This window comes from Teleopsis dalmanni, chromosome 1 (assembly GCF_002237135.1).
Source record: "Teleopsis dalmanni isolate 2A chromosome 1, ASM223713v2, whole genome shotgun sequence".
Classification (NCBI taxonomy): Eukaryota; Metazoa; Arthropoda; class Insecta; order Diptera; family Diopsidae; genus Teleopsis; species Teleopsis dalmanni.
In genome coordinates this window covers 15,491,545-15,504,583 of record NC_051846.1, presented here as the reverse complement: position 1 = coordinate 15,504,583, position 13,039 = coordinate 15,491,545, and the positions used below count along the sequence as shown (strand labels likewise).

General features: G+C 31.5%; 3 protein-coding genes across 4 annotated transcripts; 1 reads left to right on the top strand and 2 right to left on the bottom strand.

Moving 5' to 3' along the window:
- Window positions 1-550: 550 nt before the first annotated feature.
- LOC119669461 lies at window positions 551-9,078 on the top strand. 2 transcript variants are annotated; one of them, XM_038079359.1, is made up of 9 exons: window positions 551-583; window positions 4,573-4,720; window positions 4,797-4,926; window positions 4,987-5,824; window positions 5,891-6,420; window positions 6,524-6,576; window positions 6,646-6,747; window positions 7,614-7,849; window positions 8,650-9,078. In XM_038079359.1, exons 2-9 carry the CDS (start codon window positions 4,644-4,646, stop codon window positions 8,679-8,681), a joined length of 1,998 nt encoding a protein of 665 aa, XP_037935287.1. In that variant the 5' UTR covers window positions 551-583; window positions 4,573-4,643; the 3' UTR covers window positions 8,682-9,078. The 2 variants fall into 2 exon arrangements, with proteins under 2 accessions (XP_037935287.1, XP_037935286.1); XM_038079358.1 differs by having other exon boundaries at window positions 7,614-7,876; window positions 8,650-8,723.
- Window positions 3,088-4,021, bottom strand: LOC119669463. The gene is made up of 2 exons (XM_038079360.1): window positions 3,578-4,021; window positions 3,088-3,521 (listed from the first exon to the last, which is right to left on the bottom strand). Exons 1-2 carry the CDS (start codon window positions 3,910-3,912, stop codon window positions 3,197-3,199), a joined length of 660 nt encoding a protein of 219 aa, XP_037935288.1. The 5' UTR covers window positions 3,913-4,021; the 3' UTR covers window positions 3,088-3,196.
- Window positions 9,079-10,759: 1,681 nt separating the features above from the next.
- On the bottom strand, window positions 10,760-12,537 carry LOC119668704 (pyrimidodiazepine synthase). The gene is made up of 4 exons (XM_038078303.1): window positions 12,281-12,537; window positions 11,390-11,970; window positions 11,216-11,337; window positions 10,760-10,988 (listed from the first exon to the last, which is right to left on the bottom strand). The coding sequence occupies exons 1-4, from the start codon at window positions 12,306-12,308 to the stop codon at window positions 10,958-10,960; spliced, it is 762 nt and encodes a 253-aa protein (XP_037934231.1). The 5' UTR covers window positions 12,309-12,537; the 3' UTR covers window positions 10,760-10,957.
- Between the last annotated feature and the right edge of the window lie 502 nt (window positions 12,538-13,039).

The window sequence follows — 13,039 nt, the reverse complement described above, 5'->3', positions numbered from 1 at the left end:
GAAATTGATTCATTATTTAGACAGGAAAACGCCATAGAAGTATGTGGCTGCAGTATCGGAACGTGTCCAACGCGATAATACGCTCAGTAAAATCAAAACAATGCAGCAACAAACCCTGCTACACACTCACACACACACGTAAATAATGTATAACAAAAACAACCACTACGTTCAAGAACCGTAAACGTTCTTTGTACGGCTCGGCTCGGCTCAGCCATGCAAACAAAAATATAATTTTGTGCAAATTATTTGTTTGTGTTTTTGTTATTGAGTGAGCGAGTGAGTAATTGAGCACACACTCGTCCAAGTGAGCACCAACACACAAACATTAGAAACTTACTCGCCCGAATAGGAGAATTCATAGTTTTACTGCTTGGCTTTTCGCTCAAAAGGACTCTTCAGCATTTTTAGATTGACTGTCGAAGTGAGCGCCAACAAAATAGAAAAGAGGAAACAAAGAAGTGCACTAACGTGTTGGATTGTTTAAAAATAATCAAATATATAAATCAAATATTATAAATATAGAAAGTGCATTAAAAGTTAATAAATAATTTAATTTAATATTTCTTCTGCCCGAACAAAGGTAAGCCAATGAAAGGAGAAGAGTGTGTGTGTGTGTGTATGTGATTGATTTCAGCTCGAATGCAAATTCGATGCGAATTTTATTGTGTTTATGCCAAGAAATAGCGTAGAAAATTGGCGCAAATATTAAAGTGCGTCTTCTCAGCATAAATGAAAGAGTTTAATTAAAATCAATTATTAAATAAACTTTTCCTTTTATCATTAAAAATACTGCCTTTAAAAGTTATTGAATGATACGTTATACGTTGCAATAGGATTAAGGCATTTTATTTTTGTTTATTGATTTTTGTGATAAAATCAATCGATAATTTGGTGCTAAAGTGGTTGCAATTGTGAGTTGGTTTATGTGTGGTGTAGTAAAGAGGTGAACTCCGTGGGTAGGACACTGAATTACCCATAGTGGGCATGAAGCGAATAACACAATTTCGACGTATTAAGCTCAATGCTATGCGTTACATTATCAAAAGTCATCATGATAAATGCTTGTGTATGTGGGCGTGGTTATGATTACTATTTATATTGATAGATATTTTCCAATAAGAAAAATCAATTACAATAACAAACACTACATGTGTAAAATAATTTCTAATATTTATGTGGGCAATTTTAATCGACTATTAAAATTACTTCACCTCAATCTTCTTGTTCTTGTTCTTGTTGAGTTATTCCAGCATATGTTAGGCTTTTGAGTCGAAACATTTTTAAAATAATAAATCTCACATACAAAAATAACTAAAAATATTATTTTTGTAATCTATGTGTAAACTTAAGCAATATTTCGAAAAAAATTATATGGTGACATGGTGTTTTGGATCTGAATGTGGATGCTATTATCTCCGTACTGTTCATCCTTTTAACCAAAATTACTTTAATTTTGAATACATATTGAAAGAAAATGTGTTTCTTATTAAAATTGTAAAAAATATTTAGAATTAATATAGACTATTTAGACTTATTCACATCATATATTGAATTTTGATTTGATTTCATTTGCTGACTTAAAGTACACACAATCACGTTTATTTTAAGAAATGGAACGGCAAGGCTTTGTTTATTAATGGAAAACATATTCTGTTAGGTTAAGTTATAACAGCAATCACAAGAAACCATTTAGATCTATTTGCCTTTTGGATTTTTGTATAAGTCTCGAAGGATCTTTTCAATGTTAGAACCCAATGTTAGAATACCCAAAAATATTTTGTTAGGTTAGGTTATAACAATTAATCTTTTAGGATTTTAAAAGCATTTGGAGCTTTTTATAAAGTGTGAGATATTCTGAAAAAATAAGACCTTTAGAGGACTACAATTTTCTCGGAAATAAGTGTAGCATTTTTAATCCAAATAGCGCAAGAAGTTTCTCCTAGCATGGTTTCTCAAGCGACAATAACTAATTTTTGTACTTATAATAAAACTGATATCTTTCCGACGTGAAGAAATGCTTACTTTTATCTTATTTAAGAACTTTCGTCCGGATGTCTACATTTCATGGAATCTTGCCATCTTTCTATTAAATTACTCAATAAAGATAGTTCAAACCTTTTAGATATATCGAATGTGTTCTGAAGGTACACTGTTTGCAAAGCGCATTCGCCTTACAATAGTATGCGATATCCTTCTGTTATCATTGGAGTGAGTCACGAATTATTTTGAGAAAACACTGGGCAGTACACCAACGAGGCACAAGTTCTAAGCCTGGCACTTGCAGTTCAAATTGTATACGAAATATAAACTAATAAAGAAATCCGAATATTTTCTAAGAAACCTTATTATTTTAGTAATGTTGGAGCCAAGGATCATAAGGGCTCAAATTGGTGTATGGTGCAGTTAGGGCATACGTTGGGAATTGATGTATAACAAGAAACTGCTTAACATTGGCTATATTTCGGCATAAATCAGGCTAGTGGTTTTTACTGCATATTGTTCTTCCCTGGAGACATCAGGAGGAAGTGTGTTTTGAACTTTATTGCTGTCACCTTGCCAATATAATTCTCTTCTCATATCTTTTTGTGCCACTTCTAATCTGACGTATTTAAAATTTAGCATAGTCAGTTTTTCTCATTTCCGACTGCTATAAACACCACATGCACATTTTCATAGTATAAGGAACCATGAACAAGATTAAACAATATAATTATTAATTATTGACATCCATAATCAACTTTTTGGAATGAATGTGCTTGCCTACGCATTTAAATCTATTTAATTGAAGTTTAGGACTGGAAATTTAGACAACTGTTTTACCAGTTCATAAGGTTTCTTCTATGTTATAAGCACGATCGAGTTCACATCTCATAGTATTTCGTCTCCAGAATAACCAAGTGCTGCTCACCACACCACTATTGATTACAAAAATGATGAGCCAAGTCACAACAATAACAAGATCCATTGTTTTCCGTAATAATTATTACGTATACAAACCATTTTTAAACAATTTTGCCTACGTTTACATGACGCAAAAAATATTGAGATATCGTATTAGTAAAATTTATATTTTGAATTCCTCCTATAACTCAAAATTCTTTATAAAGTTAAAAACGTTAATTTAATCATACAAAACTAAGTGCTACATAGGTACAAAAGAATACAATTATAAAATAATACTAAAAACTTTGAATTAAATAACAATGTCTTCTATGGATTCATTTTTCAATGCTTTGAGATTACATTTGCATAGATACTCCAATATGCGTTTTTGAGCTATATTCCGATTATTTCCTTCAAGAGTGGCAAAAAGCGCTTCAATACTTTTGGACATGTTTCTATCGGCTTGTCCTGCAGTTGACATTGCATTATTTTCAAACTTTACTTTATCACTGGTAGTAATTGCTTGCTCCTCCATTGCTTCTTGTATTGCAATATCTTCGTCTTCACTTAATAATTCAGCATCCATAACAGCTGTATTCTTTTTATTATCTTGTTGTGCGCTCTTTGTGTTTAAACTAAAAGTACAAAATAATTATATAAATCCTATTAGATTGATTAATTCTTGATATACCCATAACATATGTTGTGTTTTAGTAGGAAATGCATCTTTTCATACAGTGGCCAAGCATTATTCGTCTTTGCTGAAGGGTCTTTATTCGTCGGACTTTTTGGTTGATTCGATGTTCTTTCATTTTTTAACATAGTTAGATACTTTTCACGCAAATTTTTCCAACGCATTATGACTTCTTTATGATTTGTTTTAAGTGAGACTGCAATGCTTTTCCAAATTTCAGTTTTTTCTTTTATACATTGGTATGGCGTAACTCGCAATTCTCTTTGGTATAATATTGGATTTGCTTTCACAAATTCAATTAATTTTAGATCGAATTCAATTCCAGTTTCCATTATATTTGTAGCATTTAAATAATATTAATTTAAAAATTATTCTCAACTGTTTTCATAACCGACATAAGCGCTTCTATTCGGATTGTAAAGTTATTTTGCATTGAGCGAATTTGTTGTACTGTCAATTCACACATTCACAATAGACACAAAACACACACTTGGAGGGTTGCCAATGTACTATAAATAATTCTCATATAATTTACGTACTGAAATAGTATCCTTCAGACTTTAAGTTTTCGTCTCGTGATATTTTGAAAAAAAAACTCAGTTTATCGAAATAGATGTTCAGATGATCACATCAATTAATTATAATAAACAGAATGTCGAAAATTGTTTCACCATAATTCGTATTAACTTCAATCTATACAATGTACTTAATAATTTAATCTCACACAAATATGATCAATATGATATATGACTGGTGATATACGCTTTATTTGAAATGAAAATCAAAACAGAAAAACAATATATAATATATTGTATAACTTCCGGCCTACAGTCTTATGAGGAGGAATGATATTACTTAAGGAAATAATAATAACATACAGCAATATAAAACTAACATTTTATAATTGTTTTTATTATATTTACTTTATGCTTGACACATTAACTAATTATACTATATTATTATATAAATATATTATATTAAATGATTTTCAGCACAATTTAACTTTTACAAAAAATATAAATGAATTAAACACAGAGGCAAAAAAGATTTCGCCAAACTTACAATGGCAGCGGAAAACTACCACCTTAAATGGGATTCCCATCTTTCCTATTTGAATTCATCTGTTGCAACGCTTTATAAGTAAATATTAATATAAGTTCTCTATTAGAATAATCAACAATATGATTAATTGTTCCCCATAATGTTTTAAATCTAGAAACGAAAAGTTTGCTGATGTAGTTCTCTATAGTTCAAGCAGTCATTGTGCCAGTGGAAGTTCTTCAGAAAATGGCATTCCTACAGTGGGTATATCGGCTCACAAATTTATACTTAGTTCATGCAGTCAAGTACGTTTTATAAAAATTTCGATAAGGTTTATTGTGTTTTTAAATATTATTTATAAACAGTTCTTTGCAACGATGTTTGAAACAGCTCCTATTGCCGCGCCCAATGGAGTTCTTTACGTTGTGCTTCCACCGGATTTAAGCCATCGCGCAATACAAATTTTAGTACAATATATGTACAGTGGTGAAGCAACAGTGTCTAATGATATCTTAAGTGAAGTTTTACGTGGAGGTGAAATTTTAAAAATAAGAGGCTTGTGTCGCACACCAAACTCCCACCATAGAGATCCAGCAGGAACTAATAATTATGGCACAAATGGTAATCGACCACTGCAACTTATCAATAATAATCAGCTTCCTAACACACACGCTAGTGATATCTACATTTCAAATAAATGTGCACGAGACAACAATGTTTGTGGTAGTCGCTATTCCATTGAACATGCTCACCAGCAACAAATCCGCGGATTAGGAGCCTCTGTAATGCCGAAAGATAGTCCAGTTATAGTTAAATCTCCTAAACTTTCACAAATGGGTCTCCTAGCACCTCTTAATAAACATCACTCGGGTGGTATATCGATTAATAAAGATGTAGCTATAGATCCAGAAGATAAATGTTGTTACCAAGCAAATCAACATGAAACGCTGCCTCCTGTTGTGGGTAATATAGCACAATGCAATGAAGTGGGCTGCAGCAGTTGCCCTATACCAACAGAAAATGAACATATACGGAATCGTCAACGAGTTCATAGTGGAGAGTCTGCAGTGTCTTCATTACGTATGTCAAGTGACCGTTTGGATAGAGATTTCATAGAACCACCTCCTGATGAGCGCTGTGACAGTGATGAAAATAATATGTATTATGGACGGCGATTACGCAGAGAGAGTGATAAGGATCGAGGTTTGTAGTTTGTGTATATACGAGTATAAAGCATAAGTATTTTAAAAATAATTACTTCATATATAGTTAGAGATTATTACACATCTGAACATTATGAACATCAAGCTGTTACTGGTCACAAACAATTCGTAGAATCGGCGGCTCCCCGACTCACACCACCACATGCGCACAACTTTTTGCCTATTAAGCAAGAACCGGCAGATTGGTCCACACCAGGTGGAAGTGAAAATAGTAGTGATATTATAAATAGACAAAACACGCCAATTCATTCTCCGAAACAACCATTGGATTTCAAAATTCCATTAGGTAATACCGCAGTAAAACTAGAAACAGTATCGACAAATAGTGCGGATGAAGAAGAACCGCCCAGGCCACAAAATGATTATGATACATTTACACGATTAGTATGTGAAATTTGCAAAAAATCCTTTGATGATCCAAAAACATGGGTCCGTCATCTCGAAACTCACGCACAAACTCAACCCATCATTCATAATCCATCAGCTACTAGCACAGCGACAAGTAGCAATATTTCTACATCCAATGGTGATACTTTAGCTAAAACTTTCGTGCCAAAAAAGCGTAGAAGAGTATCGGTAAGTTGAAAATAAAACTGACAGCGATTATATACGTAAATATGTATACATATGTATATTATTATTACTATACTAAGTATGTACTAAGAATAACATTTTATAGCAACACGACAACAATGTAGACCACGTAACACTTCTCTGTGATTTATGTTCCACGTAAGTTCAATTACTTATAATTATTTTATTTCATGCATTGAAGTTCGTATCTGTCTTACATATCAACAGCTCTTTTGAAACTCCGGCTGAGTGGGTGCGCCACATGAATAACCAGCACACCGAAATAGAATTAGCTATCTTCAACAATAAAAAGGACAGTGAACAAAAAAGGTGATGAGCGTAAGCTTATGTATTATATACACATATTAATATCTGAAGATCATTTAACTTTAAACTATCTTGATAATTATATATAATTACGAAATGAATAATGTTATAAAAACTGGAGCTAATATCCAGAACAATACTAAATTGAAATCCATTGATAGAATTACTACAAATCTAAATCGGCGTCTATTCAGCTTTTTATAGAATTCGCATGAGAACACTAAGAAAAGAGTTCTCGTTTCCGTTCCAGTGATAGTGTGTGAAAAAATCTTACCAAAGTTTATCCAGTGTAGATACACCCATTAGGATAACCCATTTGCACAATACCCTTTTAAAAGAAGTCCTTTACAAATCAATTTTTAAAAATGGTAGATTTTATATATAATAAATTTATTAGTTCAATGAGTATATTAACAATCCACATAAAGATTCGAGGTGCCCAATGAAGCAGTCTTTATTAAAGGCTACTTGTGGAATATATACACTAAAACATTATTTTTCAACCTAAAGCGTACTGCGATCTGTAAAAAATGTAAAAAATATCGTGACAAATGAAAACAAAATGTTTGATTGACCGGCGTTGATAACGTTATAGACTGACGGCTGTATTCCACATTCTTTAAATAAAAGACAGTAATCAAAGCATTTAATTCACGTATGGATTCCATTAATAAACAAATTCGAAATAGAAATTTTCGTCATTATTTATGCCCAATAATAACAACATCTCTTAACCGTAAACTGCTGTAGTTAGTAAAAAATTACATAAAATATAAAATATATTTTTTATCTTTTTAAATATTTGTCCATAATTTTAGAGATGTTTAAATATAACCATTATAATAAGCCATTATAATTATATTTTATAGCAACAATTCTTCCACTACAAGCTCTTCTACTGCTTCCAACAGTCACCAGCAACAGTCATCAAGTCACAAAAAATTTTCAAATCGACCCTATAGCACTGATCAGCAAGATCGTGTATGCGACATTTGTCAGAAGAAGTTTTCATCTAATAGCAGCCTGTTGCAGCACAAACGTAGCCACACTCATGGTACAAATTCCACTCATAGTAGCGCTCACGCGACTAGATCCTTGTCACCAGGTAATACTGCCACGAGTACAAGAAATGGTAAGTTAATAATAATAAATAAGATACTACTTGGATAGTTTATTATATATTAGCGAAAGCATTTTCACCACTATAATGATACATAAAATAACTTATAAAACTTAAATAAAAAATTGTTAGAGAATGAGAGACCATTCACTTAATATAGAATCTATAGTTATGTATCATTCGTCATACCTTCAAACATTACGATTATCGTCTTATAGACTTATCTACTTGGTTATAATTTCATTATCCCCATAACTAAATCAATCGACTGCTCTAAGGGCAATAAAGTTCTATAAATGGGTATCTCCTGATTTATACAAAGAACTTAGAAAGCATGGGTTTTGGAGGAATCTCCAATTAGAGAATTATTTTAGTGTTTTATAGACAAAACTTGCAAATTAGACAAAACAAATTCAATAAAAAGAGGTTCACTTCAAAGACTACAGTTGAATTTGTGAATCAAAAGCCGGAACCCCTTTGATGTTACTGACCTGCTTAATCGCTCTTTGGTAGTCGCTTAAAGGTGAATTAATTAAAGACATTGCCTTTCGCAACTAACAAACATAAGATGTTTCTTGGCTAGAATAAGGATATTCATGTTCAAAATTCCTAGTCAGTGAGCACCATAAAATTTCTCTCTCTCTCATTTCCAATGAGCTGAGCTTATGCCATTAGAATTTATTAACATATTTATAGTTATTTTATGTGAAGTCGTTGTGTATTATATATATACTCCTGTCAATATTAGTCCATGAGTTTTATTAAAAACAATTTCTATTTTTCAGAGCAATTGAACTCGGCCTCCACACAGGCTTGATGCACTTCGTCGCTTAACTCGTAAACGCACAAAAATAGCAACTAAAACGGAGCTAAGACATTTACTAAGACATGAAAATGGAGTGAGAAGCAACAATTTACCTAAGTCGTTCCAGGAGAATCAAAATTAAAACAAAATTTGAAATTTGAAATTTGAAACGAAAACAAATCGAATTAATTTTTTAAAATTAAATGAATCGAATTAAAAATCGAAGCAAACGAAGAAACCCCCACTTTCAAAGCTGACAACGGTGCCCATTTTTTGAGGAAATACTGAAAAGTTCTGTGGCGCTCGGTTGTCGGTACTATTTTTGAACCAATTTGGAACTCAGATTTATGTGTGTTTTAAGATTTTAAATTTATCGTAGCAGTTAAGCAGTTTTAAACTAATTATTGATGTGAGAAATTTATAAATTAAAATTATGAATTAAAGTTTTAAAATTTTGCAACACAAATTAATGTAAATAAAAACGATTTTTTTCTCTAATTAAAGTTCTTAATGTGTGTGTGTAGATGACGAAAATTTGATTCCAATTGAAATTTATTAAAATTAAAAAATTTACAATTTATCGTCAACAAAAGTATTTTAAAAAGTAATTTAAAGAAACGATAATTCTTTTATCGAAACTATAAAATTTTACGCTAGCATTTATGCTAAATTAATTTTAATAAATGATATAATATTTTTGCCTCAAATTGAATTAAAAGTGTTTTATTTTAGTCATTACTTCAAATAAGTTAATTAAATTATTATACCAATGTTTTTCATATAACATAACTGTAATATAACAAAACACCTACCTGGGATTTATAGTCTTTAGACTCGAAACAAAAAAAACATTTTCCCCAATTAGTACTATCTACTCGATTCATAACTTCTATATATACTAATAGATATATTCAGATGTACACGTTACTCGGTAGACTGATAAAATTTTATTTGTATTATATTTGTATTTAATTTTGTGAAATTCTAACGCTCCTGAGTTACCTACCATATTACCAAGCCATTAGGTCTGATAAAAACATCAGTTGACTCTAATTAATATGGAATAGAAATTAAATAAGAAAACAAATCAAACAGAGATTAAATCTGCTGCCTTGAGTTCAGTTTTACAATTTCACAAAGAATTAAGAAGTGGCGTTTAGAGGACTGGTTTTCGTTTTATCACTTCACCGAATACCGAATTACGAAACTACAGTAATTCCCCCTATATCGCGGTAGTGGGATTATTGTACATCTAAATACTACTAAATATTGTTAAAAACCTTATATGTATTTATAATACTAGTATAAGTACATAAATTCTTCTCAGAAATCTACTTATGATAGAATTACATACATTTACATACATAAATGTTGAGGCTAGTCGACTCAGTGCAATTGAGCACTTTTACTCTCTATTTACTGCGGGATTTCTTCATAACCCCAGTCTACGTCTTGACTAGAGTATTGTTTATCACTTCATCAAACCAAACCATAAATGACCTCAGTTCTACATACCTCCCAAGGAGCCTGTAAGCATTCTGAGATTCGATAATGCGGTGTTGGTAAGCCTGTCAGTTTTCGTAATTAATTTCAGGGGTCTACCCTTTATATATTTTTGAATCGAATCAATCTAGAGGCCCCTGAGGATGTCATTCGTCCTAAGGTACTATAGTACCTTGAAGTCATCTCAGAGCCTAGCTTTGTACAATTTCTAGCTGGTGAATAGTAATGTTTGAGGCCTTACTGAACGCTACAATTTTTATCCCAAGCGATAACTATGAAGACCTAAAGTAGAATAACACACGAAACGATATATTCAAGTATGATAAATAATTGTATAGTAGTATTGTGAAATAGAAGGTCAGCATAATTTTTTGTCCCGTAGATATATTTTTTATACATATGTTTTCAATATAAGCTAATATTATAGTGACTGAAGGGCTTAACATTAAGAAACCAATAAACACATATCTATAACATATCATATTTCAATGTTAACTCCTTTCATTTGTAGATAAATGGATAATTGGTAGTTCTGCTTCGATAACTTGACATTTATTAATTTAGAATAAATAAGCAGTTGTGCTTCAAGTATAAAAATGTATGTTTTGTATTTATTATAAAATTACAAATAACATAAGAGTATATAAACAACAGATATATCTTATATATAGTAGATAAATTAGCTTCTCAATAAATAACTGTTGCAGTAACAGTTCACAAGGAAATATTCCCACTTCATGTTTCTTACCAGTTAAGAACGGTACTGCGCCAAGAAACGGAACTCTTCAACAAGTTCTTTGTCGTTTACTCGTGTTTCTGTAACAAAATATAAATGCATAAATAAATAAAATAAATATTAAATACAAATGCGTATTAGTTTAATGTATCATATTTATTAACTTTAAGTTAAACTTTTGATTAAATGATTTTCTTTGAGTACATTAAAACAGTTTGAGTATAACAGTTGGAAGATAATGTTTGGAGCGCATGAAGCCCAACACCGAGTATTACCGATGTGCAAAAAGGTAAATGCTAAATCTTACACGAGCATGTCGTAGTCAGCATGACCCTCACGGCGGGAACGCATATATTTGGCGTGTGTTTCACCGTTTAAATAAAAGGACTTAACTGCAGCATCGTTGATCATTAAATCTTTCCATTTTAACTAGAAAACAGAAAATGTTAAGTACTTTAATCCATTTTTTTCGAAAACTTACCAATTGTGCGAAACGTTCTTCATCCATTTTATATTTATCATCCAATAAGTATTTCAACATTTCCGAGCGTTCACACCATGGCCATATCATGTAATCCAACATACCGGGTTTGTCACCACCGAAAAATGGCGTGCCTCTGCTGCGTAACTCCTGCTCGTATATATCAAGACCCTTGGAAATTTCAAGTAAAGTTCCTGGCTCATTGCCGCTTAAGAAAACCTTGTACATTGGTGACACAACGGCACCGAAACGTTCTATTAATATCTTATCTTGCGCTTTTTTAAGTGGATCCTTTGGATATAATGGTTTTTCCGGATATTTCTCATCCAGGTATTCCGCTATAATCAATGATTCAATAAGCGCGGGTGCACCCTCATCTGTAGTCAGCTGCAAAGCTGGTACCTTGCCTAATGCACTGAACTCAGTCAACCACTCCGGTTTGTCGGTGAGATTAATGAAAATAGTATGGTATGGAATGTTTTTGGCATCAAGCACAAGATGCACTCTATGCGCATAAGGGCAAAATCGCATGGAGTACAAACGCAGCATACCATCATCGGGTAATTCCGGCTTTTGAGAACCTTTAACAAAAAAAAGTAACATATTTTAATGTTCGAAAATAATTTATGTTTTTACTTATATATTTTTATAATCATTTTCTTGTATATAAGCAATTTATCAACAATTTAAAGTGGTTTTCACTTAATACAAATTATGCACTTGAACCACTTTGGAGTGGTTTTCTTGATTTAAAACTTGATAAAAACAACAACGAAATTCCTTACTTAATACGTCATACTTTTTTTGCATTAAAGACATGTTGAGTTAGCAAATGAAAACCTATTATTTTTGGCTTTTTTATATAATTAATAGTTTTTACATAACACAAACCTTTTGCAAAATGTTTTCCACCATTCATTTTAATTCTTTTTTAAGTACAACAATCAATCAACTGGAATAGCTCTTAACCGCTTATAACTTCCCACTGAAGCTAATGCAATATGTTCTTTCTGGTGCTTTCGGCTTTTGTTTTGTTTTTTTTCATTGATATTTTTGCCGATGCGTTTGTGAAATCAGTGTTGCTCTGTGCAAATATAATTCACAATAGATTTTAGTGCACAATTTAATTATTATTCACCGCTGTACAAATATTTTTCAAATTCAAAAAGTTTTTATATGTTGACTAATTTTATTTAAAAACATTTTTAAAAGAAATATTTGCATGACATACATAAATGAAAATATACTATTATATTACGTATGTCATAGTCGTATAAATATTAAAAGAATTTGGGAATTTTTGTTGAGAAAGCTTTTTGTTTTTAAAAGTTTCTTAACATGAAATGTTCAGAACATTTTAAGATATTATTATATGAACAATTAAAAAAGTTAATCAAAAATTTTAAGAAAACTTACCTCTTTTGAAAAAATCATTGAAATTTTTTCAAACACATCAAATGTAAGCTATAATAATATCGGAAACCGTTTAAGTACATCGACGATTTATTATTGTTATTAAAGCTTTGAAGTGAAATCGCCCAGCAGCCGGTACTACGGCCAGAAGAGTCCTATTGTACCAATTGCACAATTGATTACACAAAGCCCTTTAAAGCTTTGGGAACAAAGTCTAGAACTAATTCTAGAGAAGAG

Bases quoted from the DNA above. Each gene is read 5' to 3' on its own strand.
- LOC119669461 (XM_038079358.1), top strand. From the start codon at position 4,644: ATGGCAGCGGAAAACTACCACCTTAAATGGGATTCCCATCTTTCCTAT. The intron at 4,927-4,986 runs GTACGTTTTATA...ATTTATAAACAG, and splicing joins TACTTAGTTCATGCAGTCAA to TTCTTTGCAACGATGTTTGA. The intron at 5,825-5,890 runs GTTTGTAGTTTG...CTTCATATATAG, and splicing joins AGAGAGTGATAAGGATCGAG to TTAGAGATTATTACACATCT.
- LOC119669463 (XM_038079360.1), bottom strand. From the start codon at position 3,912: ATGGAAACTGGAATTGAATTCGATCTAAAATTAATTGAATTTGTGAAA. The intron at 3,522-3,577 runs GTATATCAAGAA...TTGTACTTTTAG, and splicing joins AAACACAACATATGTTATGG to TTTAAACACAAAGAGCGCAC.
- LOC119668704 (XM_038078303.1), bottom strand. From the start codon at position 12,308: ATGAATGGTGGAAAACATTTTGCAAAAG. The intron at 11,971-12,280 runs GTTTGTGTTATG...TTTTTGTTAAAG, and splicing joins TGGAAAACATTTTGCAAAAG to GTTCTCAAAAGCCGGAATTA. The intron at 11,338-11,389 runs GTAAGTTTTCGA...TCTGTTTTCTAG, and splicing joins AAGAACGTTTCGCACAATTG to TTAAAATGGAAAGATTTAAT.